Raw genomic sequence first — 24,715 nt, forward strand, 5'->3', positions numbered from 1 at the left:
TCAGGCTAAATAGTAGCTGAGAGCTATGACTCTATGTCATATATCTAGGTCATATGGCTGCTGGTCCTGGACCTAGCTCAGATCTATCTGTAACTGTGCAATATAAACAGCTTTCTCCACTTATTACAGCTTGTGCACCAAAACGTGCCCAGAACTAGCTTTTGGAGAGTCTCTCAGGTTCTCCAGCTGTTCAGGGACAGGGACATCAGTAGTCTGTGACAGTAGGGGCATGGGAGATATGAAGAAGCCTCAGAGTCTGTGACTGGGATGTGAGATTTGTGACAAAACCGTATAGTGCCGCCAACTGCTCGGAATCCAGCACAGGGTGTCTAAAAATATCATGGAAAAAAAATGTCAACAGTTGTATGGTAGAATATAAAATTGTAAAGTGAATTGTTATCTCATCTCTCAGTGGGAGGGGGAAATGTGAAGTTATGACTTGGCACTGCTCTTGATTCCAGGAGCTGTTTTAGCCACTCTCCTACTCAGAAATTTCAACCCACTGTAACATATTCTTGAGCTTTCAATTTCCTTGCCCCTTTTTCTTTCTTCTGGGGCAATTCCCTTAGCACAGCCTTCCTACTCCTAAGGACTACTTCCTCTCTTTCAGGAGCCTCTAGCACCTTGATTTTTTTTCTGCTGTAAACATGCTAGAGGTTAAGTCTGTGCCTTTGTCCCCAGTCCTTTCCTCACAGCACACCTCTTTGCTTCTCCATATCAACCTGTCAGTTTGTTGGCTCTCAAAATCTGGGGCTGAGCAAAGCTGCCCTGTGTGGAAGGCTGGTGAGTGAGAGACATTCTTGAATTCCTTTAGGCTCACTATCTCCAGCTCAGAAATTTAAAAATTTCTGGAAATATATTACTGTATCTTCTTAGTATTGTCTTCTGAAGCATTCACTGAGTATTACCTCTTGTTACAAGGGGATGTAACAAGGGAGAGACTTCTGTAACCCTGTAAACGGAGACTGCTTTCTGAGTGTCTTCTGTAGCCCAGTCACACAGCAATACAGTAGATGTATTGCTATTGCTAGGCCACAGTCTTTGTACCAAGTGTGCAAGGCCTCAAGGCTGAGGCTTGCCAGCCTGGCTGTGTCTGAACTCATCTTGACCTGCCTGAAGCTTTATTGCAACAGCAGTTCTTTTGAGCAGGTGTGTATATTTAATTTGTCCTAGTTTTGCTTATCTTTGTGTGGCACAACCACAGTTTTTATACATCTAGTAGTAAAAAGTTATTCTTTCTAACGTGACTCTAATGTGAGAAATACAGTCCCAGTATGACAGCAGAAGCCTTGAGAAGTAGGGACAGAGCATGAGGTGCAGAGGGACTCTTTCACGGGGGACCAACAGGCTGAAGCCATTTAACTTCAGACTCAGAGGAGCAGTGCAAGAATGAAAGCATTACACTTAGAAAAGGGGTATAAACTAGGAAGTGTATATACAACAAACTATTATTATTATTATTAAGATGTTTCTGCCCAGAAGTATTAATGTCTTTTTTTTTAATTTATTTATTTCTTTTCCTGAGATAATTAGATCTGAACTAATAACAATTGTTGGATTTGAGTGTTAAAAGTTCATTTATACTAACAATAAATATTTGGATTGATGTATAAGGTGTTTCCTTTTTGCCCATAACAGAATTGTGAGCATTACAATTGCCCCACAGACCAGGTCAACCAGGCGGCATTGAGCACCTTGGTAGACAGGCTAGGTTGTGGCACTGCAAATTTATGAGGTACTGCACCACTTTGGGGAAACCCTCACTCTGAAAGCCTGAGATTTCAGAGCTCTGTATATGATAATCACTTTAAAGCCAGATTCTGTCATATTTGAGATCCACCACTGAATTCAGTGAGGCAGGATGCAATAGTCACTGGGATTTGTAGAACATTTTCCTAGGGCACTTAACATCAGTGTTAAAAAGATCCAGGTAAGAACTACTTATTACCTTCTCCTGTTATTTAACACAAAGATATAAAGAAGAAAAGTTGGATCAGTCAAAATTCATATTGTTCATTCGTGGCCACACACTATAACTACCTGTAGTCCTTATTCTAGAATCTTGGCTACAGAAACACATCTCACACAGTCTTCTTTCTGATACCTTGTGTGGCTTTTGCTCTTCTTAATTAGAAATGCATTATAACCCAAATACATTATCCAATGCAAACCCCAAATGCATTATTAACCCAGAAGTGAGATACAAAACTTTCTGTGGTTTAAAATTTTCTGCTGAAATGACCTCATAATGCCAATAATTTCTGAAGCTTGCCTGAGTTCAACTTTCTTTAAGAATCTGAAAATCTCAGAGGTCTGCTGCAACTCTGGTGGCCCTTAAATAACTTCCATGCCCAACTTCTCTCTCTCTGTCAGCAGTTCCCTTGTTTCTCTTGAGCTGGAGAAGATAATCAGGTGTCCTCTCTCATCCATCCCAGTGCACTCTGGTGTCAGGTGGTAGTCTGTGTCTGTTCCTAATAGGTTGGCTTGTTTTACTCCTCCTTCACAGTGATTCTCTAGCTAGCTGATAAATTGTGTTTTCACTTGTCACAGCTTTCTGATACAGCTTTTCCAGGTTGTGGCTGATGTCCAGAGCCTTTGGCCCTAATTTTTCTAGGCTTTTTTCTCTGGTAGAGGAAGCTTTAGGCTATATCCCAGGAAAGTCTCCCTGATTTCAGGGAAAAAACCCACAGGCTTGTGGGGCTTGGACGTACCAGTCTTTTCAGTTAAATGAGGGGAGGGAGGGAAGTTGGAAGTGTCAATGGTGAGCACTGTGTAAGTATTTAATGTTTAATGCATTAAACATATGAACAACTAGGAGATAAAAAATGGTCCCTTGTCAGTGTTGAAAACAGTAACAGATAATAAACTACTCCACTATCCAAGGACAAGTGCTAAAACTGAAAATATATTGCAACTTGAAGAAGTCGTGTAAAATGGAGCATCAGTGTACGATGTTACTTCCCCAAAGAAACATGCCACTGATAGTTTGGTTTTGAGATTTCAGGTGAATCCAAGAGCACTTCAGGCAATGCAAATACACTTTTTTTTTACTTAAAGCTTTTTGTAGGACTTTATCCCAGCATACTTTAGTAGAACTTATGCTGAAATACCAGCTTTTCTTTGAATTCTCTTGTTTAGATGGCTTTTCAGTTGAAGTTATTTTTACCACTTACTTGTGGCTTGCTTTCGTCTTAACACTTACACAATCCCTTCCAAGAAAGGCAAACTAGTTTGCGTGTGCGAAATATACTGGCATAAAACTACTATTGCAATGTTCTCTGAGAGCTTCACAAATACCAATGGACTTGTCTTCACATCACACTTAATAAAACCGATACCGTTTTGCACAGTGAAACAAACAGCCTATCCACAACTGTTCAACTAACCATTCAACTATCAGAGCAGGTGTAAAATATCTCACTTGTGGAAAAAGCAGTAAGCTAGCTCTTCCATTTCCATTATGAGACAGAAATTAGTACTGCCTTTAAAAAGAGAGAGAATGCAATAAAATTTACCACAACATAGTACAGAAGTTGCTGGGGATGGAGAACAGCATGTACAGCCTGTGGTATTACAAACTCTGTGGTGTGGTTAGTTTGCTGTGGACTGAAAGAAAGGAGGTTTTGCTGACTTACCTAAACCCCAATGTTTTCAAATAGCTTCTCTACTGAAGTTACTAAGGAAACAGTGTCTCCACCCTGTAAATACCTGTCGGAAGATGATTAGGGTCAGATTCAGCATGTCTATTAGTTGGTATAGTATGGCTACCATGCTAGCTTCAGGCTGCTGGAGTCTCCATGTGGAGTTTTCTCAGAAATAAAACAGGCTTTACCAGACAGGTGCACAGGAATATGAGGCCAGTCTCTGAGAAGGCTGAAGACTATCTGGGACTGGTTGTGTCTGATTCAGTTTCACTGAGCAGTCCCACAGATACCTGGGAAGCAAAGTCAGGGAAGATTTACATTTTAGAGATGCACAAATACTACCGAAATCTGCAGTCTTGTCACAGGGCTAGCACAAGTTCCATCAAGGGATTTAGACACTAAGGCCTGAATTTATCCTACTTACTCCTAAGTATCTTCTTCTAGCACATAAATTAAGCACCTTCCCATGGCCTCTGAGGTTGTGTTCTTCATGTTTCAGGACCAAATACAAGGACCAGCAGCTACAACAGATGGGAACCATGCCCCAGCATAATACTCTGGTTTGCAGAATAACAGTTCATCCACCAGGTTCCTCAAATTAATAGATGCTTGACAGTATTATTCATAATCCTGGCACTTCAGCACCCTCACTGCAAAACTGAGGTAATTGTATTGATTCATCTTATAAATGTGGTGAGAAGACAAATGCTGTAATATCTGTGAAACACTCAGATATCACCCTAACAGAACTAGAGACATGGTCATGAAGGAAAAGAAAAATTCTGCAGTCCAAGAAGGGTCTGGATGGTGTATATTAAATAAGGCCTGGTCCTGCATGCTAGTGAAGTGCAATAAAAAGAATGCTGAATAACCAGTCCCTCAGCTGGGAGGATGGCTCCTGCAAACTGAATGAAGCATTGTGATGGGTGTACTCAAGAGGTTAACTTGAAGGGCAGACTGCATTGATATTTCCTCGTGTAGTTCTTCCTGTGAGCAACTCAGAGTATCTTAAGAATATGTTGAACTCCCAGTTTATTTACATCTCCGTTGTTGAGTCTTATTTCTCCTAGGTTCTGCAAAATGCCCCAAAGCTGTGAGGAAGTACTGTGACACCTGAGCAGCTGACAATGCAACTTTCATATGCCATCAACAGAAACTGTGTTTTGCTTTTATGTATCTTCCTACCTCTTCTAAAACACAGTGCCCCTTTGGAACACCTGCATGGGTATGAGGACATAGAGGAAGAGGAGGACAGCCTTTGCAGCCTTACTTCTGTGACACGATGGGGAGCATATACAGTTTTCATGGGTGTGAGCAGGTTGCAGTCCTCACTGCGCCAGTAAATCTGTTCCAGCTTCTGGGTGGGTCATCAGCAGGACTGGTCTACAGATCTACAGTATAGGTCTGTTCCTATTCAGCAAAGGATGTAAACAGCATTAGGATTACCTGCTGAAAGAAGACCTCAGCCCTGAAGAACAGCAAATCGGAAATATTTGGCTTGATTTTCTTCCAAAATAAAGAATGGTTTCTCATTACTAAAAGCCCCAAAGCTTTCATTCAGGTTACCTGAAGCATCTGATTGGGCTACAGCTCAGTTTTATCAATGTACAGGTTAGCTGTCTATCTGAACTGGCTGTCCAGGCTCTTTCTGTTGCTAATGAGAGCCCCCTTCATATGGTGATTCATTCTAGCCCAAGGTGGAGTAGCTTAAGATGGAGGCAGTTACTCTCTGTCATGGTTTAACCCCAGCTGTCAACCAAGCCCCATGCAGCCACTTGCTCACTCCCCCCCACCCAGATGGACAGGGAGGAGAATCAGAAAGAAATGTAAAGCTCAAGGGCTGAGATAAGAACAATTTAATAGGTAAAGCAAAAGCTGCCCACGAAAGCAAAGTAAAACAAGGAATTCATTCACTACATCCCATCAGCAGGCAGGTGTTCAGCCATCCCCAGGATAGCAGGGCTCCATCATGCTTAATGGTTACTTGGGAAGACAAACACCATAATGCCGAATGTCCCCCCCTTCCTCCTTCTTCCCCTAGTTTATATGCTCAGCATGATGTCATATGGTATGGAATACCCCTTTGGCTAGCTTGGGTCACCTGTCCTGGCTGTGTCCCCTCCCAATTTCCCATGCCCCTCCAGCCCTCTGGCTGGCAGGGCCCAAGAAACCAAAAAGTCCTTGATTTAGTATAAATATCACCCAGCAATAACTAAAAAAATTAGTGTCCTATCAACACTGTTCTCACATCATAGCCAAAACACCGCACTGTACTAATAGGAAGAAAATTAACTCTCCCAGCTAAACCCAGGGCACTCTCTCCAAATACTTACCTCTAGTTAGCTACCTCTGGCTAGCTAGCCAACTACCAGGTAAGGGTGGAAAAGATTATTCCTACAGCCTACAGCATAAAATTTGAAGGAATCTGGAATTATTTTCCTACTATCAGACTTTCAAAGTCCTCCTGTGTGCTCTTCCTTGTGCTCAACCAAAGTTGCCACATGCCCATCCCTGTAAGCTTGAGGGTCAACAAATTGTCTGAGAACTAATGTGGATAAGACACTTACAAGGATTCTACTGCACAGGACTCAGTAATAAGTTTACTGAACTCCCTTTTCAACAGAAAACATCCAATTTCACCATAAAAAGGCAAGCTGAAGCACATGACAGGAATAGGAAAGCAACTCCGTTGGTATGCACCTTCTTTCCTCGTGTCCTGCTTTGCCTGAAATTCTTAAAGATGTTTTGACACAGAGACTGTAGTCAGCATTTGCCCTTCCACGTGGGAGGCCTAGAATATGAGATAAACTGCAAGGCCATCACTTAATCTTTGCTATGGTTTTAGTGGTAAATGGCTGAGGCCCAGTCATTTCTACTTAGGTAATCTGCTGGGTAATTTTACCAATATTTCGGCTGACACTGAACTGTCTTTAGCTCTCCTTCCTCCACAGGAAGAGACCTCTTCAACAAATCAGGAAAATTATGTCAGTTCCCTTCGTGTATCCCCATGTCTTGACTTCAGTATCCACATAACGTTCTAAATTTAAGGCAATGGTGTTATTGTCAGAAAAAGCTAGTTCTCTCTTATGTGCAGCAGTTGATGCAGTAATAGAAGTACATCATGGTTTGGTTCCCTAGCTTCAGTTCTGTCGGTGGCAGTGTTGTGACAGCCTGTAGAAAGCCCCAGCTGAAGAAAGACAGTTTTGTTGCAGAAACTTTTTGTTCTTTTTTGATTCTTCTCTTTGGTACAACCAAGTGGTACTTCCCTGTTTATAGAATTTCAATTGCCTGGTGAAGTTTATATACTCTTTTTTTGCTCTTTCTAATTTTATAGATGGAGAACCTAAGCAGCTCTTTTAATTTTATAAGGCAAGCAGTCTTCACCTGGGAAACTCTCTAACTTTGGGAGGCTTTTCTCCCACTGCTTCCTCTGCTTCTATCTGCTAGGCAGTTCTTTTGATTGGTTAATGTTTATAAAGCTCACTAAACCCTTACAGGAGAGATGTTAAGAGTAACACCATAGAATGTAAGTCTGAGACAGCTCTCCAGAGATCATGAAATCCTTTACTGATCATTTCTCACAGGCCATTCTTCCTAGACCCATGAACACTTCATTCCTTTCCCCTGGATTTCTTCAGAGTCCCAACAGTCCTGAAAAAGGGAATTTCAGGTGGTTCTGTCCTTTCTAACAGGCCGTATCCTGTATAACATAATAATTATTTAGCTATGATTTGAAATGTAGCCTCAGGTGCCTAAAATTAAGTGTCCAATATGAGATATTTCTTCTCTTTTGAATCTCTTTATCTGTATTTTAATCTCAATCAAACTTTCTGAAGTAGCTTCTAATTATTTGCATTACCATTTTGGAAAGAAACTGTCCCTAATTTTCAAAGGTTAGAACAACTGGAGCTCAGGCAGCCCAAAACCATTGTCCACTTGTCTTCAATCTAAGCACCCAGAGTCGAGGCACAAAGAATTAAAACTCTTTCAAAACAGTGTATGCAAAACTGTGTTTTCTTTCTCAGAAGTGAGTCATGAGTCACTCATTCCCATCACACGGATCCAGCAAACCAATTATGCCAAACTCAAGACTGCTGCTTACCTCACAGATTACGAAACTAGCGTGTACGTCTTCCAAGGATGACTTCTTCTGTGATCTTTCCTAGGACCAACCGTTCTGTGTAAAGAGTGAAAATGAAAACAGTTTATTCATTCCTGAGAGACTTCAAATATTAGAAACTCTATCAATATATGGATGTTTTTCTCCCACATTTATTTAGAAAGTACTGTCTGCATAGGCTACTTGCTATACATGTAGGTCTTTTTTCCTTTCCTGTGTGGGAGGGATTCAGTCCCAAAGGACCACATTTGCCAAGTTTCCAAAACTTTTGCCGTCACTTACAGGTTGGCTCTGCTAGTTTCAGCTGTAACTGCTTTTTGCTTGGTCAAGCTAATAGAGCAAGCAAAAAGGAGCTTGGTGACTCCATAAAGGCCCTGAAAAAGGCAGAAGGAAGTCCCAGTATCACAAGACAGGGAGAGAAGAGGTCATGGATTACTTCTGGTACCCCCAGACAGTCACACCCACCCACAGGAGTCCCACTCTTGAGAGCTGAGACAAGCCCCTTCTCCAAGCAACTGCCCCTTTTTTTCCCATGAGGCAGTGAAAATGAAGTGCCTTAGGCAGGATTTTTGATCCTGCAAGCCAAGCGTGTCTTGTAGCTTAGTAGCACACAAAAAGATTAAACCTGCAAACAAAATTGCTGAACTAGCAGCCTGTACATTGATTCGTGAGAGATGTCCTGAGTGGTAAAACCCATAATTTTTCAAACACAGACAGCAACTCAGAGAGAGATGGTATAGAAAAAAAAAACGTGGATTGTATCTCCCTGTTACCCACTGTGTCCCTGTAGGGAAAGCCCTTTCTGCTCAGGCTTGAAGGTTTTCAGTGGCTTGCAGTCTATATTTAAAAGCAAAATCTACACAGCCCCTTCCAAATTAACAGGAAGTGTTTATGTTCTTTCAGCCATCAGAGACCACTCTTCCTAAAGGCTTACTTCAGCACTCCCTCTGAAACAGCTCTGTAAGTCTTTTTCATACTCTCTGGAACACATGTTCAGGTTATGTATGCCCGGTTTTATTGAAACTCCACATAAGGTTTCTAGGAAATGACACAATCCAGCTATAATTGTAGCACAAGCCAGTATTACAGCTTTTCAGGAATACTATAGGAGATCAAGCAGTCTTAAGAGAAAAGGGTGAACAGCCGCTGCCAAAACCCTGCAAATTTGAAAAATGTTGCCTTGCTATAAAATTGTAAAAACACTCCTCAGGGAGTGTTGCAGCACAAGCAAGCTATCAGGCTGCAACAAGGCTTCACCATTGGTCAGACTACTGTGCATGCTGTTTCTGCTTCCTCCAGAGGTCAGACCACACTGCTCCTCCTCCAAACAGCCACCCATCCCCCCCCCCCCCCCCTCCTTAGGGCTATTTAACCACTTAGCAGGAACAAGCCACAGCTGCACATCATCCATGTCAATCAACAAGGCCACAGCTGCATATTGTCAATGCTAATCAACCCACTGCCTTCATTCCTCTACAAGGGAGCAGCTAAGTGGCTATATTATTCATCAGTCCTGTTTATAATAGTCACTTACATAAGGCATCAATTTTCACTCCAACAGCTGGAGGCCATTGCAGCTGCAGTGTCAATGGCATTGGTGAAGTGTTTTAAAAAATTAAAGCCATAACACCAGCCTGTACACTCGACTATACTCCCTGCCTTTGAAGCAAAAATATGTTTCAACCTGTTATTTTAATCTTTATTTCTATTGCTTTCAGTCCTGCAATGTCACATGAAAAAGGCAATAAGCTGCAGGTCCCAGCTTGCCTCATACAATGGCTTCTTAGAAATGTAAGATTATTACAAATGGTTTTACAGAAATTGCAATAGATGTTCAAGGAGGATGTCTACACTACACAGTGCGTTGTGGTGTGGACTGCGTGAGCTGGTCACATAACTGCAAGCCAGATATCAGGCAGAGCACTGTGTTGCTAGAGCTTTTATTAGCTCTGAAACGTCTGGACCTTGTTTTGTCTCTCTTCACAATGCTCACTTAAGACAACTGTGATGTTGTCTAACATGACACTGCTTTGCATAGTATAAACATACCCTAATTTTTCTTACAGATTCTTTTTCACTAGTGACGATGAAAAGGAGAAATTATGTAGAAGCCAATGATAATAAATATGAAGAATACCTTGGTGGGGTTGTTTCAACAATAATTTTGGAGACCTGAATTTCATTTTAAAAGCACACATTCTCTATGCCAGGTATTTCACACCACTTTCTGTTGAGCTGCATAAGTGTCTACAGCAGCTAGAAATACTTATTGTCCTGAGAACAGGATTATATTGAATTTAACCACCCAGTCTTAACCCTGTAGAGATGCAGTAGGTCAGATACTGACTGCTCCAGTTCCAGCTGGAGCAGAACAAGTAGACACCCATAAAGTCCTCATCTCTCAGTTCTGAACTCAGCCTGGAAACTGAGTGTTTTCAGAAAAGAAGAACCATACCCTTGATTGTTGTAATAACATTTTGCAACAGATCACACAGGAAGTGCTGTTTCCTATTTTCAGATCTAGAGTTTAACTATGTGTTTGTTCACAAAGAAGAAGACACGCTCAGACAAAACAAGCTTGATAAATCAGTGAGTAGCTAATATTTTCCTTTTTTACGTGCAAATGTATATATATATGGATTCACTCAGTGGGGAGGTATATGTGGCAGCAGAGCTACCATTCAAGCAGACACTATCTTTAAGAAAAATTGGGTCTTCTGACTTAGCTTACAACTTGGGATAAGGCTAGATGTGCAAGTAGAGAACTGAACTGGACAAATGGTGTAGAAAATTGTATAATCTTTTTTGTACAAGACACTGGGTCTTGGTTTCAAAGCTATTCCAGGAGGTCGGTAGCTTGCAAATGCATTCTGCGAAGGATATAAACTGATCAGATGTGAAATCCTTCACACTTCATCTAACCTCTCTAAGCCATATCTTGCTCTATCAGATGGAGATAGCAGATATTCTTCATCACTATCCTATCATATGGTTTCTTTGTATTATTCAAGCCTTTAATCTGTTAAAGGTGCTGTTTCAGTATCATGTTATGAAGGGATATGTTCTTTGGGATTGGTTCCTCTTTTTAACGTGATGTCTCTGACCCACCACATTAGGAAGCCTGTACTCCATATCTCAACTAGAAATACCAGTTTTATGGTCAGTCACGATCTGGCTTGCAATTTTTGTTAATGAGGTTTTACATTAATAAAATTCATCAGTAGTACACTGGAATTGTACCATTCTCACCCACAAGGACTGGTGAGCTCCTCTGCTTGGATAAATGAGACTTGCTACTTGGGTATTAGCAAAAAAGCTACAACAGCCTAAGTTTTGGGTTTTGGGGTGGGTTTTTTTCGGGTGTGGTGGTTTTTTTTGTGGGTTTTTTTTTTTTGTAGTTCATCAAATATGCAGCTATAGCAATGTTTGCTTTCATGGAAGAATTGTACTGTCATTTGCCAGGAACAGTTGACAGTATCAGAATAGTGGGCTTGAACTTCTTGTGTGGAGACCGTTATAGCAATAACAAGATAGAGCCATGATCCTATGACATATGTTGGCAATCTCCACTCCAGACTATTATCCTTCTTTTTTATACTCAAGTTCATCCCTAGAATGGTTGTGACTACAACTGTTGTTGGAATTACTCTGAATTCACTGTTTTAGCTGAAGCAGTTTAAACAGAGGCACTGAAGAAAAAAACCCCAAACAGAACCGGGATACTAGTACAGGACTTAGCACAGAGAAGAGAAGAGCCCTCTTGCACATACACTTGTGATCTGGAGTAAGACATTGAATAGCTGTCTCAAGTTTCTCTTTCTCAGGGTGCTTATTTTCACTGCTTATGCTACTCTTTAACTGTACGTTTGTTTAGGTAAGACTACCTCCTAATTCTCTTGTCTTGCAACTACATAGATGACTCTATTTAACTGCAGAAAAGCTCAGAATTGTAAGACTGCCATTCTTTTTTTGGTGAGGAATGCAAACAACTGGATTCTGAGGGTTCACAGAGGATTAAGCCTGTTTTTTGCAGCCCAGAACATATTTTTCCTTGAAAGTTCTGCAGGGATGGGAAAAACTCATCAGTTAGGAGGCAAGCAATTCTGAAGAGATGTTTCTAATGCTCAGCTATTATAAAAGAGGAAGAGGTTTCCAAAGGAAGGTTTAATTTTGAAGGTACTGTCTTTCCCTAATCATATCCTGGAAAGAAATCCTGTGGTTACTACCACAGGAAAAGATGGGTGTGAGGGGAACTATCAGCTCAGAGCCTTACATACAGCATTTAGTTTATGCTTCCTTCTTTATTGGTAACTCAAGAAAAGTATGTACATATATGCTTGCTCTCCAAGATGTCTTTGGTGTCGGCGTACAGTCTTCTCTGCAGTTTTGCCTGTCCACAGACTCCTTCTGCAAATCCAAAGGCAAAGTTAAAGAGATAGAGCTGTTAGCAGGAAACATTGGGCACCTCTCTTCCAACACCTGCTATCAGGATATGGGGTATTATTTTTCTTCATTTAAGTTTCACTTTTACTCTGTGCTACATTGTACTTCTCTCTCTTCGTAAAGTTCCCTAGATGCTGCTGACACATGCTTTTAATCTGAATAAGAGTGATAAATCAGTTTCTTTTCCTGTATGACAAACACTGCCATTTGTGAAAACAAGGAGAGCGAGGGCAGGGGGAGTAGCACTGTGTTACCCGTTCATACATTTCAAAAGAGAAACCTTGTCTTAGACTGTAAAAAGAGGACTGGAGCTTTGGTCATCATTCAGTTTTGAGTAAGTGGCTCTGTTAATGCATGGATGCTCTTCTAACATGTAGTTATCAAGTGTTCTGATTTCCATGAGGAAACTTTGTCCAAATCCCCTTCAGGGCACAGCAGACTCACTGAGCTGTGACAACTGCCATCCCTGAATAAGTCAGTGTAGCAACTCAGGAGCCTTTTTGCTTGGGTCTGTTTGTCATACCAGCACCCAGACACTTCTATAGCTAAAGGTGACACACTATAGGTAAGAGCTACTACTAAAAAGCTAGCAAGGCTTCTCTCAAAGCAGCCAAAATACAATAATCTGCAAACACATGATTCACAACTACATCTTCATTACAAGAATCTCTGATGTTGTTGTGAAGTGCAGCTTTGTTAAAACTTAAAGAAATGAAATTACATTTATTTTGGCTTACATTACAATTTTTAAGAAAATAAAATTTTCTCCCATCCAAGCTGTAATCCCATTTTCTCTGCAAGAACTCTTCCTGGGGTGCAGGTATTTGGCCCTGGGTTTGGTCATACTTCTCTGTACCAACTTCTGGGGAGACTCAGAACATAACTAGTCCTCCAGGGGGAAACATGAGTAGCCTCTTCTTGGACCCCTCATATATTGAGATGCTTTTGCATGATAAGCACACAGGATAAATTAGAAGGGAAGGAGGGCACCAAAAATAAAGTTTGCCTTCTCTTATATTTCTACCTTAGGCTTGACTTGGTTGCCCATTTTTGCAGAAATCATCCAAATTTCTGTTAGCAAACAAAACTACCCTGTGCATGCAGAAACTGTGGGTGTGTGGGAAGGGGCAGGACAGTGGGCGCTGATGGCCGCATGCAGTCCATAAAGTAAACAAAAAAACCCCAGAAATGAAAAGCATTAAGACTTCCTGAACATTAATTTGTAATTTTGGAAGGCAAAGAAAAGAGAAATGAGCCAAATAATCGCAAGTTCTGAAATCAGAATCTCTCAGAAAAGCCTATTTATACTTATAGCACAAGGTCAGAGACAAATGTGGAGATTTCTTTGTTAACGCATTCCCACCTTTCTGAATGTTCATGCCTAGGTATTTTTTAGAGCCAAAACCAGAACCCTTGTCAAGGGCTACAGCTTCTGCAGAAAATGTTCCTTTCTGCATGAAAATTAAAATTGAAAAAATAATTAAAGACAAATAAAAAAAAGCACACAGTAGTTTCCAATAGAATTTGTTAGCCAGATCAGTTTTCTATAGCTCTTTGTGATTAACATTGCTTGTGTGCAAAGAGTAAGGATTTTTTTAGAAAGCATTTCAGAAAACACTTTTAATATTTTGTGCTCATTGTGAAGAGGAAGATCTGACTTCTATCCCATGCAAATGCTCAGAGATTTCCCATCAGGTCACTGACAGTTAAACAAGATAACCACAGTGCATACTATCTTTCTAGACAGCATCAGTGTGAATTGTACAGGGCAGGAGCTTAATTTTAGTTGTGGGAAGACATACTGAATCTGGCTGGGATGGACTTAATTTTCTTCATAGCAGCCCTTATGGTGCTGTCTTTTAGATTTGTGACCTTGGCTGGGACAGGTGACCCAAACTGACCAAAAGGATATTCTATTCTGTGCAATACAACATCATGCTCAGCATAAAACTTGGGAGGCGGGGCAGGGAGGGAAGTTTTTCAGAGTAGGTGTTGCTCAGAGACTAGCTGGCCATCTGTCTGTTTGGTGGGAGTTGGCAAACATTTGTCCTCGTATCATCTCTTATGCTTTTTTCCATTTCCTTTGCTTATTTGACTGTCTTTAGCTCAACCCACAAGTTTTTCTTGCTTTTGTCCTTCTGATTTTCTCAACTGTCCCACTGTGGGTGGAGTGACTAGATGGGGGACAAGCTGCTGCTGGTCCCATCCCATCACAGGAGATAAGACTTGGAGAGCAAAGGAGACAAACTGGTAAGAAATCAGTTACCTTTAGTTCTGTTACTCCAACAATTATTTCTGTTGTTTTCAAGACTCAAAATAAGTTCCAAACTAGATTTAAAAAGTTATTAATTTCTTTGTATAAAAATATAAAAATTCAAAAATGCTAAGTGTGCCAGAGGAGGCTTAGATTAGGCATTAGGAAAAATTGCTTAACCAAAAGGGTTGTCAAGCACTTGGAACAGGCTACCCAGGGAAGTAGCTGAGCCACCATCCCTACAGGTATTTAAAAGACATGTAGATGTGGTACTTAGGGACATGGTTTAGTGGTGAACTTGGTAGTGTGAGGATTATGATTGGATTCGATGAACTTAAGGATGCTTTCCAAACTAAATGATTCTATGGCTCTAAAATTCTGATTTTCTCTATATATGTATGTATACTTGTGCATATACACACACAGAAAATTGTTTTAAAACAGTATAATCAATAAAATCTGTTCAAGATGATTATTTGTATTATATATATATCCACTGAAAGACCCACATTAAAACTAGATCCTCTGGATCCTGAATGAACTGTAATTATGTATTAGGATGTATAACTTTCTTGATACAGCTTAGTACGCTGACACAAGCTGAAGACACTTCAGAAATTTAATGTACTAAGGCTCAGAATGGCCCACAACATAATTAAAGTGGGTTTATACCAAAAGGGAGACACCAGCTATGGGCTGAGTTTCTTCAGTTACATTTAGTCTTGCAGAACTCAAGTGCAGAGAGAATGAAGTGGTGTTTTTCAGAATGTGGGCTCTGAAAAAGATGCCTGCAGTCACACAGGCTAGAGGTTGCCATTGAAAAAAGCGTACGGCAGGGCTGTAAGCAGGAAAGGAGCAAACACAGCTGTGCTCATGTATGTATGAGTGGGCAGGGATCACACAGCAAGTTGGGGCAGATGTACCACCTGAAGTCTTCTGTGTCAGGAACAGTCCTTTGCTTTTGTCAAGAGAACATCCAACTGCCTTGGTGAAGGCATCAAACTGGCAGGAAGATGCAGAATTCAAACCCATAAGCCTGCTAGGAACAGCCACCAATCTGCAATGAAGTGTCTGATAAAAGCAGTCGTGGTGACACAGGAAGAAAGAGCAGCCCTTTTACCAGACAGCAAACAGCTCTATTTGAGTGGCTGCCACACGCATCAATTTCACTTCCCCACTAAAGTGACCAGGAAGCACATTGGTCCCTCTGAACACCCGTCTTCACAAAATCTTCTTCCCAGCTTCTTAGGGGACACACAGGAGTTCTTCCATTTTCTCCGGGGGTCTGTGAGAAGACAGTTCTCCTCAACTTGTTCACAGACCAAACTACACAATGTTATGCTCCTGCATCTGGCTCACAGTCCTACCCGGCACTTGGGAAAGGGGAAGAGTTTGGCAACAGGAAGGGCTGACACCAAAGTCATAAGCCTTCATCTGCTCCCACTATAACAGAACCCGCCTGAGGGCTTTCATAGCTCTGCTGCCCACTTACCTCCCAGGCTGGGACTCCTTCTTGCAGGGGTAGCCCAATCCCTCCAACAGTCCCCAAAACAAAAATGGAGGGACAGAGAGTTCGGGCAAGCCTTACACTTCCTCAGTTACTGTGTCACTTCACTGGAAACATCGATTGACAGGATGAAGGACGATACCAAACAGCCGCTACACGCAAAGAACTGCTAGTGCACACTCCTAGTGATGGCCATATCTGCCTTTTGCCTTTGTGCCCTCTCCAAGACACTTAACCAATCTAAACCTTGGAGCTCCTGAACCACAGCTGCTAAACAGCTACTGAAACATGGAATCAAAACTTTCTTCATCCCCAAGCACTGGGGAGGTCGTCCAGTTGGCAGGGAGATGCGCAACACTGATAGCAACTGTCATCTTTTATGCCATTTGACAAGGTGGTTACCTCTCTCTTCTTTCTACAGGACTGCGCACCACTTTCATTCCAGAACTCCCTAACACCAGCACGCTTCCATGGCCTGCGCCTGACCCAGACTCTGTAACGGCACACGGCGTTTGCCATTTTGACCCAGACCAACACGGCCATCTTGCTGCTCTGCAACACCCAGGACAGCAGGTCCACCAGGTGGGTATGCCTAGGACTGCGCAAAGGTCATTTCTATACCTCCAGTGACCTGATTCCCAGAGGCATTAAGACTCCCAGGAAGTCACAACCTGAACATGCACCACTCAGTTGTCTTTGACCCCTGTCACAGTGCCTTTGCAGGCACCAATTTATTGCCAAAGTGCCTGGCCGTCCCTGGGTGAGGGCTACACTACGGGTTGGCACGACGGGAAGGTGGCCAGGTCCCAGGGAGAAACATGGCTACGCTCTGCGAGCCAACTGCTCCGCGTTCCTGTTGCTGCCTTGCTGGCTTGCTCTGCCCCTTTGCAAAGCCACTGCTGAGCACAGCAGCCCTGAACTTCTCACTGCTGAGATGACATTCATCATTCCTCTGCTTCTGGCTGGGTCAGTTAGCTGACAGGCTCTGCTGAGGAGGAAGAACGCTTCAGACCGTGTACACGTAGGAAATGACACGCACCACACTTCCCAACATGCGGCAACGTGACTTCATAGGTATATAGATGGGTTTGCTGGGAGCTCTGCAACTTCATTCACTTCCAGACCTTGACGTAGTAATGCTTGTGTGCTCAAAAGCAAAAACCGTTCCAGATGAGGACGCCAGCATGTTTCATTCCCCTCACTGCCAAGCTTAGCGTTTCCTCTAGTTTAACATCCTTTTCTTCCTTTCCAGACAAACAAGCCATGGAAAACCATACCACAGACTTAGCCGACTGGTCACTGACAACAGAATTTGACTACGGTGATTCAGCACCATGCATGGGAACGGAGGAAAAGCACTTTGCAGCAAACCTTTTGCCACCGCTTTATTCTTTAGTGGTGATATTTGGCCTCATAGGCAACATGCTTGTTGTCCTTATCCTGGTAAAATACAAGAGACTGAAGAGCATGACTGACATCTACCTGCTTAATTTGGCAATATCTGATTTGCTGTTTGTATTTTCTCTCCCTTTTTGGGCTTATTACGCTGTTCATGACTGGATTTTTGGGGAGGCGCTGTGCAGAATTCTCTCAGGCGTCTACCTCCTTGGCTTCTACAGCGGCATCTTTTTCATAATCCTGTTGACCCTAGACAGGTACCTGGCCATAGTGCATGCAGTGTTTGCCTTAAAAGCTAGGACAGTTACCTATGGCATCCTCACTAGTGTTGTCACTTGGGCTGTTGCTATTTTTGCTTCTGTCCCTGGGATAGTATTTCACAAAACTCAAAAGGAAAATTCACGTTATACCTGCAGTGCTCATTATCCAAGTGATGCCACGATAAATTGGAAGTACTCCTTTACTTTAAACATGAACATTCTGGGACTTATTGTTCCTATGTTAATTATGATTTTCAGTTACTCACAAATTCTAAAAACATTACTGCAATGTAGGAATGAGAAAAAGCAGAAGGCAGTGAGACTTATTTTCGTGATCATGGTTTTTTACTTTATCTTCTGGACACCATTCCATATTTCTTCTTTTTTGCATACATTTCAAAGTTCACTTTTTGTCCCAAACTGTGAAATCAAAGGTGAACTGGAGAAAGCAATCCAAGTGACAGAAACAATATCAATGATCCACTGTTGTATCAATCCTGTGATTTATGCTTTTGTTGGAGAAAAATTTAGGAAGTATCTTTACGCCTTTTTCAGAAAGCATGTTGCAGCCCATCTCTGCAAAAAATGTCCAACTCTTTATCGCGAAAAATTAGAAAGAGTTAGTTCCACATTCACACCATCCACTGCAGAGCATGACATCTCTACTGGACTGTAAAAATACATCAAATTAGTTAGTAATATTGCATCACTTGCTTTGCCTTAAGGACTGCCTGATACTATTTAAGATCTTTATGTTAACTATTACTGAAAATTGTATGACCCTCAAATCTTTTGGTTAACTGTTCCTTGGGGTTACAGCATTTTCCATTCTTAAACTAATAGAATCAGTGAGCTCTCCAGGAAGCATTAACACCATAGCTGGATGACGTCAAGATCTGAATGGGGCCCAGAATAGTATGATTCTATCTCTTCACCCAAATTCTATTCAATGAACAAATGCCAGTGAGATATACCTGGGGGGAATACACTGTTTAAGAGACTAGGGAGTAATATGTCATCTCACAAGAGTCATTTATTGTTATGTAAACATTGTAAGAGAAACACTGGGAGGAAGCTTTGAGGATTGATGTACCTGTTTAGTATTCAACATTAATGGAGCACCTTTTGGAAGTGACTGTATTCTTTCTGCAACATGGTCAGGCATTTGATGAAGGGAAGCTTTTAGTTTTCTTCATTTTTCCCCCCTACCCCTAGTTTTCCCTACATGAATAAAAGGTATTTCCATACAAACAAATGTGAGGATGAGTATGACATATATCAGGATAGTATCTCCCCTCTGATAGGAGATAAGACTGACCTTTATCTTACTGGGGCCATTTAACGCAAGGATTTTTCTGTTAGCTAAGAATGTAGTAATTTTTAAACATAATCCTTTGGACTCTAGGCTATGTTATAGTATTTTAATTTTAGTTCTTTAATTTTATACCTGTCATATTATTCAGTTGCTAACATTTTCCAAAGTGGGCTTTTAATTGGCAACATTGTAATTTTTGTGGGTGGAATTTTGCAAGTAACTGCACACACCAAGTCTGCTGACTGCACAAGACAACGATGCACTCCCAAACATGAGCTTGTTTCTAATAAATCATATCCCTCCAAGGAAAACTGCACTTAACCATTAAAAGCACATCACCAAAGATCTGCAAGGCCAGAATGAAAATCACCTTGGTATTTGCTATGCAAGATTCTGTATGAAAAAAATATCAGGACCCACTGAAGAATTTTGGAGATCATGAGCACAGTACTGAGTGGAGGCCTCCCTAGTTTTGGACAGGTGCATCATGTGTAGAGGAAGACTTTACATGGCAGATGCAGTTAAGTGTGTCAGGCTACGCTCTTGCATGAGAAATTCATGCTCTTCACATACACAGCAAGTCTGACATTAGGGATACACTTCCAGGCAGACAGTAGCCTTGGAACTGCAAAAGCAACCAACTGCAGAAGAGACATACCTGCTCTGCCTTCCCAGGAGAAGAGTGCCCACAGCTAACTGGTACCCCAACTAGAACTGCATACTAATTGAAGACTTTAGACCATTAGCCTACTGGTGTCCTATGGCCATACATTTATGCCATTAATAGGAGTGATGTATTTCCCTGTAAAACAAAGTAGTATTCTAGGGACATGATGTTTGCAAAGAAGAGAGAGGGGCATAGTGGAGAACTTTTTGCTTCAAACTGTAAGAAAGCACAGGTGAGCATTCCTTACACAAGTGAACCGTCCTTCTGGTTTTTTTCCCATATACTTCAAAGGGGGCCTTTCATGAGGTCTTGCTCATGGAAGTGTGGAGGGGCAGGTTCAACCAACCTTCAGGCAACACAAGGACACAAGAGGGCATTCCGTGCTACTTAACTTTAGGCATGTGATACAGATACCTAAATTAACAGTGAATTTCTTCAAGGTCCCTCAGTGGTCAGCAGAGAAAAACAGATGCCCGAGTCAGAAGCAGACATATGATTTAAATGGCCTCTGGGGAAGATTACCTGTCAGACTGTAGAAGGAACATGGAAATGCCAGCCTCTTAATTTAGGTATTAGATGCCTTAATCTAGGTGGTGCAAATACTCTTTCCCCTCTAGAAAGGGGATGTGCCTTTTAACATCAAAGCACTGCTTCTGTAAATAGTTACTTTTTATCCTATCAACTATTATAATCAGGCCACTACCTTGTGAGGTTAATAGTCACAGACAGACTAAAGAAAAGACCAAAAACCTATCCTCACAGTAAACTTTCTTGCTTGGAAATAATACTTTTATTTCTTTTGTACTTTTTTACTGCACTAAAGTAGAAGTACCTTTTTAATATTAAAGCATAAATTAGTTCAGTGTGATACAAATCCTGTTGCATCTGTGATATTTTTACTGCTGCGTTTTATTTTAAATCTTTGTCTTGTTGGAATTTTGTTTCTTCCTTTTTCATGTCGGTGCAGTGAAATGAATAAAATCTGTGTCTGAAAAGCCACATATACCCTGTAGCCCATGTTCTCCTCTATAAGCGAAAAGGCATCAGCTCTGCTCTGAGAATAAAAGATGCAAGCATGAACTTAAAACACCCACAATACCACACTCCAGCAAAAGAAATGAAACCTACCAGGCAGAGAACTGTCTGCTCAGTCCAAAAGCTACTGTTGCTGGCACAGCTTTTATCCACCCACAGCCTTGAGAAGAGTGCATTGTAATAGCTTTGGGAAATGTTTGGGACCACAGTTTTTACATGAATGAAATTTGGAGAAACAGGGCTGCATATGTTATAAATAGAGGAGGAAGAGGAATAAAGGAGGGCAATAAAAGATGGCACTCTCTTAATAGTGGGACAGAGACAGGATTCTCCATAGACTTTCTGCAGCTAATTTCAGCTCTCCTTGCACTGTATAGAGTGACCCCAGCCAAGTGATATGCATGATCTCCCAAGTTTTATCTATAAGGAACTTTCAGCATTGAAGTTCAATATGGAAATATGCCTCTGCTCACCATGTCATTTTCCCTATTCCACTGTCTCAGTTCCTTTTTTCAGCCTACATTCCACACCTTCTCACCCCTATACACTCTTTTAATCTGTCCACAAAGATATAAGCTAAATTCAATACCCACTGCCTTTGTTTTCTGATTTTCATTTTCTATTTTGTGTTGTCAGGAACACAAACAAACTAAACCTAAATATTAGCTTATTGTTATGCTATGTGTCCAGGCAGGATAATCCTTGGTTCTTCATTGCATCTTTGCACCGAGACAAGCAAGGCTTTATGGTTTTGCGGCAGATATTGAGTCTTTACTAGTCAGATGTGGCTGCAGCATGGTGTAGTTATAGGCCAGGTAGCTCCAAATTAGCAGGACTTCAGGCAGACTAGTCACAGTGGGATGGAGCTACCCACGGGGAAGATTTAACAAGATCCCTAATCCTTATGAAAGAGAATACAAGTCACCTTGGCAGAGAAGTGGGGGAAATTTTACATATGGGAGACAAGTATTCCATAACTCAAGGTTTGCAGGGAAAAGCATGGAGATAAAGATATAGTGTGGTTTTAAGAGCTAAAGAAGCAGGCAGATATACAGAAACTGTGTGATGAACAAGAGGTATGTTAAGAGTATGGTAAGGCACACCAGGATTGTAATTACAGCAGAGAAGAAAGTAGCACAAACAATGACTGCAGTGCTTGGGAGACATCTGAGCCGCTCTGGTGAGATATTGAGGAGATGAAAAAAAGTGTTTGAAAGAGTGTGCAAGTAGCACCAGAACACTAAAAAGATTCAGGACAGGACCTCTGTGCACACAAGTAAATTGCTGCTTTACAACGAACGTTGAACATCAAAGTGAAAATTGTTTCAAGTTCAAAACTTTTGGCAATGAACTTCTGAGAAGATAATATGTTGACTGGGCTTTCAGCATACTTACGAAAAGAACGTCCATGTGCCATGGACAAATATCTATGCACAGCCTTTAAATCAATCAAACAGTTTATTTTATGCACAGAACAGGACAGAGTCTGACATTCTTGTCAGAAGATGTTACTGCCACATGTTCAGAAGCATGTGGAGAGGAATGCCCTACACAGCAAAAGATAACTCTGCCATCTGTCGAGCAGACTTCCTAAGGGGCAAAAGGAAATGTAGCAAAAGTGCATATATGGTGTTGGTGAGTACTGAGCAGTACTCACAAGCAACCACCTGATTTATAATCACCGCCATTGGTTTGTCTGTGGTAAGTATATAAAGAACAAACACAGAAATAGTGAAACTTCTGGTAACCAGTACATAGAAGTGTTCCTGTCATAAGACTTTTTTGTTTGTTAACCCAACTGTGACTTTACGTATACATGTTTTAGAAGAAGATACAGGTAAATGCAGTATAAATGGTTAAATAGGAAAAAGTAGTGGCAAAAAATGAGAGAATTACTTTATTAGCCTTAACAGAGACTAGTAAAGTGATAGGTAGAGTAATGGGAAGATCAGAGATAAATACTTCAAGTAGAACATTAAAACATTCAGGCAAGTAAGAGACTTTCAGTTATGTGTTACTCAAATACCACACCAAAATAAGTATCACCCCTTCCAGTGAAAATTACAGAAGGGATGAATACAAAGAACATAAGGACAAATGTACATGGTATGTTGTTCCAGTTAACAAAAAATAAAGAAGTGCCAGGAGAATTACATGATGTTGACCAGGTTAATCAGCACAACAGGCTGATCCTGCTTATTTTGAAGCTTAATCTTGCTGCTCTTTTCAACCACTGTTGCCTACTGGACTTCTGCTAGCAGCACTGTGGCCTTAGAAGCATTATGCTTTAGTATAGTAATAAAAAAATTAAGCTAGCAGAGGAAACAAAACCAAACAAGTAAATTCTGGTGCATTTAGAATATCAGCAACAATCAGGCCAAAACAAAGAAGGATGTTTGCCTAGAAATAAGGGGTCAAGGCATTGCTTTGTACCCATGTTCTGGTGATACTTGCCTATCAGGAGCTATACTTCATTCAGAAAATTTAATAGTAGGGAAAATAAATGTTGTATAAATTTGTATAACTGCCAAGCAGTTTTTTAATTCCTGTGACAGTGATAGCAATCTCAGTTTGAGTGTTTCAAGCCTGAAATGACTATTTCAGGGAAGGTGGGGGGGCACAACACTGAACTGGAGGAAGACAGCATTATCAGATACCCCGGTCAATGTGCAAATCTGCACAAACCTTCAAGTGGCAATCAGCTTTGCAGAACTGTCTACAAGGTTGTGACAGTAGGACGCTAGCCACATGACATTAACAACACAACCTATCCTGATACCATACTTTTTGAATGGAATGAAAACGAAGTGGATGAAAGTGAAGGAGCCATTTGGACATAACTTCCAGGGATGCTATCATGAGGTATGGACAATTACAGACTACATCTAATCTTTAGCATGCTTTTAAAAGTACTTTCTGGTTCCTGGGTCCTGGCACACACCTTGTCATTATACAGACTCTGTCCATACTTTCTGTGACCTAGTTTTCATTGGGAAGAAATTTGGTGTGTGATTTTCCCAGCCTGCCTGATCAAAGGCCCAGGATCTACATGTAGAGTGAGGAGTATTTCCAATTCACGGTTGATGTAGTATTGATATAGCCCCAAACAGCACCTCTAGACCTAGAATTTATGTATTATAAATATACCTGAAAACTGAAAACTCTGAGAATTAAAGGCCTACGTAAAAATTATATTCTGAGAGTCAAAAATTTGTGAAATGCATAGCTATGGGCCACAAGCAAGGTCTATTGTACTATGATAAACCCTTATATATAAAACAGGGCAGCACACATCAGAAGCCTGGACAAAAATGGTAAAAGGAAGCAACGCTCTCTTCCCCCTCACTGCATGAGGAAACACAGCTAGTTCAGTTAAGAGCAGCCTGGGGGAAGCCAAAACAAAAATAATACCATGACAACACCATTAATATGTGCTGCAATGGATAATTATGTGTGTGCAAGATTTACAAGAGAGAAACAAACAGAAAACAGAAGAATTACAGAGGGGAAAAAACCCTTGATCTTACTGCCAGTAAACAACCATGTAGAAGTGCTTTTGTCTTCCAGAGGTTGTTGTTTATTTTGTACCCCAGCTTATTCAAAACTGTGAAATGTTTTGCTGGCTTCTTTTTTTTTACCAATCTCCATGACAGAAAGCTTAGGGTATGGTATATAACATTCCCCCCCCCCTCCATTTTCTCCCCCCCCCCCCCCTTTTCCTCAAAAAAATATAGCTCACAGATGTAAGATTGTGTGTGATTGTATGACGGCAGCAAAAGATTAGTTACAAGAACTCAACAGCCTGAAAGAAAAGCTTGATAAAAAAAAGCCCTAAGCAACAAAGTAGTTTTAGCTGGATGTCTTTATTCAGCCTCTTCAAAACAAAGACTTTTAACTATTACTGATATAATGAAGGATATGTTTATACTAACATAATCTGGACATGGATTTTGTGAATGTAACAAGTAAGAAAATGAGATACAGTTGGGGGAACCAATGGAAAAAGAAATGCATCCAGTCTGTGTTCACATGTCTTCATTAGACCTCTTCTCAGATGAAAAGTATGATCTGC

The 24,715-nt window shown here is 41.1% G+C and overlaps 1 protein-coding gene and 1 long non-coding RNA gene across 3 annotated transcripts in view; one reads left to right on the forward strand and one right to left on the reverse strand.

Annotated features, from left to right (window-relative positions):
* LOC119147060 overlaps positions 1-24,715 on the reverse strand; it is a 44,299-nt gene that overhangs the window by 6,346 nt on the left and 13,238 nt on the right. Inside the window, exon 2 of the long non-coding RNA XR_005103939.1 lies at positions 7,747-7,821. This is a non-coding gene — a long non-coding RNA (uncharacterized LOC119147060). The remainder of the gene's footprint in view (positions 1-7,746; positions 7,822-24,715) is intronic.
* Positions 10,255-18,881, forward strand: LOC119147056 (C-C chemokine receptor type 2-like). Of its 2 annotated transcripts, none has more exons than XM_037385530.1 (3): positions 10,255-10,353; positions 16,390-16,550; positions 17,221-18,881. In XM_037385530.1, exon 3 carries the CDS (start codon positions 17,232-17,234, stop codon positions 18,300-18,302), a length of 1,071 nt encoding a protein of 356 aa, XP_037241427.1. In that variant the 5' UTR covers positions 10,255-10,353; positions 16,390-16,550; positions 17,221-17,231; the 3' UTR covers positions 18,303-18,881. The 2 variants fall into 2 exon arrangements, with proteins under 2 accessions (XP_037241427.1, XP_037241428.1); XM_037385531.1 differs by lacking the exon at positions 10,255-10,353 and adding an exon at positions 14,250-14,457.

Source organism: Falco rusticolus, chromosome 4 (assembly GCF_015220075.1).
Source record: "Falco rusticolus isolate bFalRus1 chromosome 4, bFalRus1.pri, whole genome shotgun sequence".
Lineage (NCBI taxonomy): Eukaryota > Metazoa > Chordata > Aves > Falconiformes > Falconidae > Falco > Falco rusticolus.

Coding starts and splice junctions, on each gene's coding strand:
- LOC119147056 (XM_037385530.1), top strand. CDS start 17,232: ATGGAAAACCATACCACAGACTTAGCCGACTGGTCACTGACAACAGAA.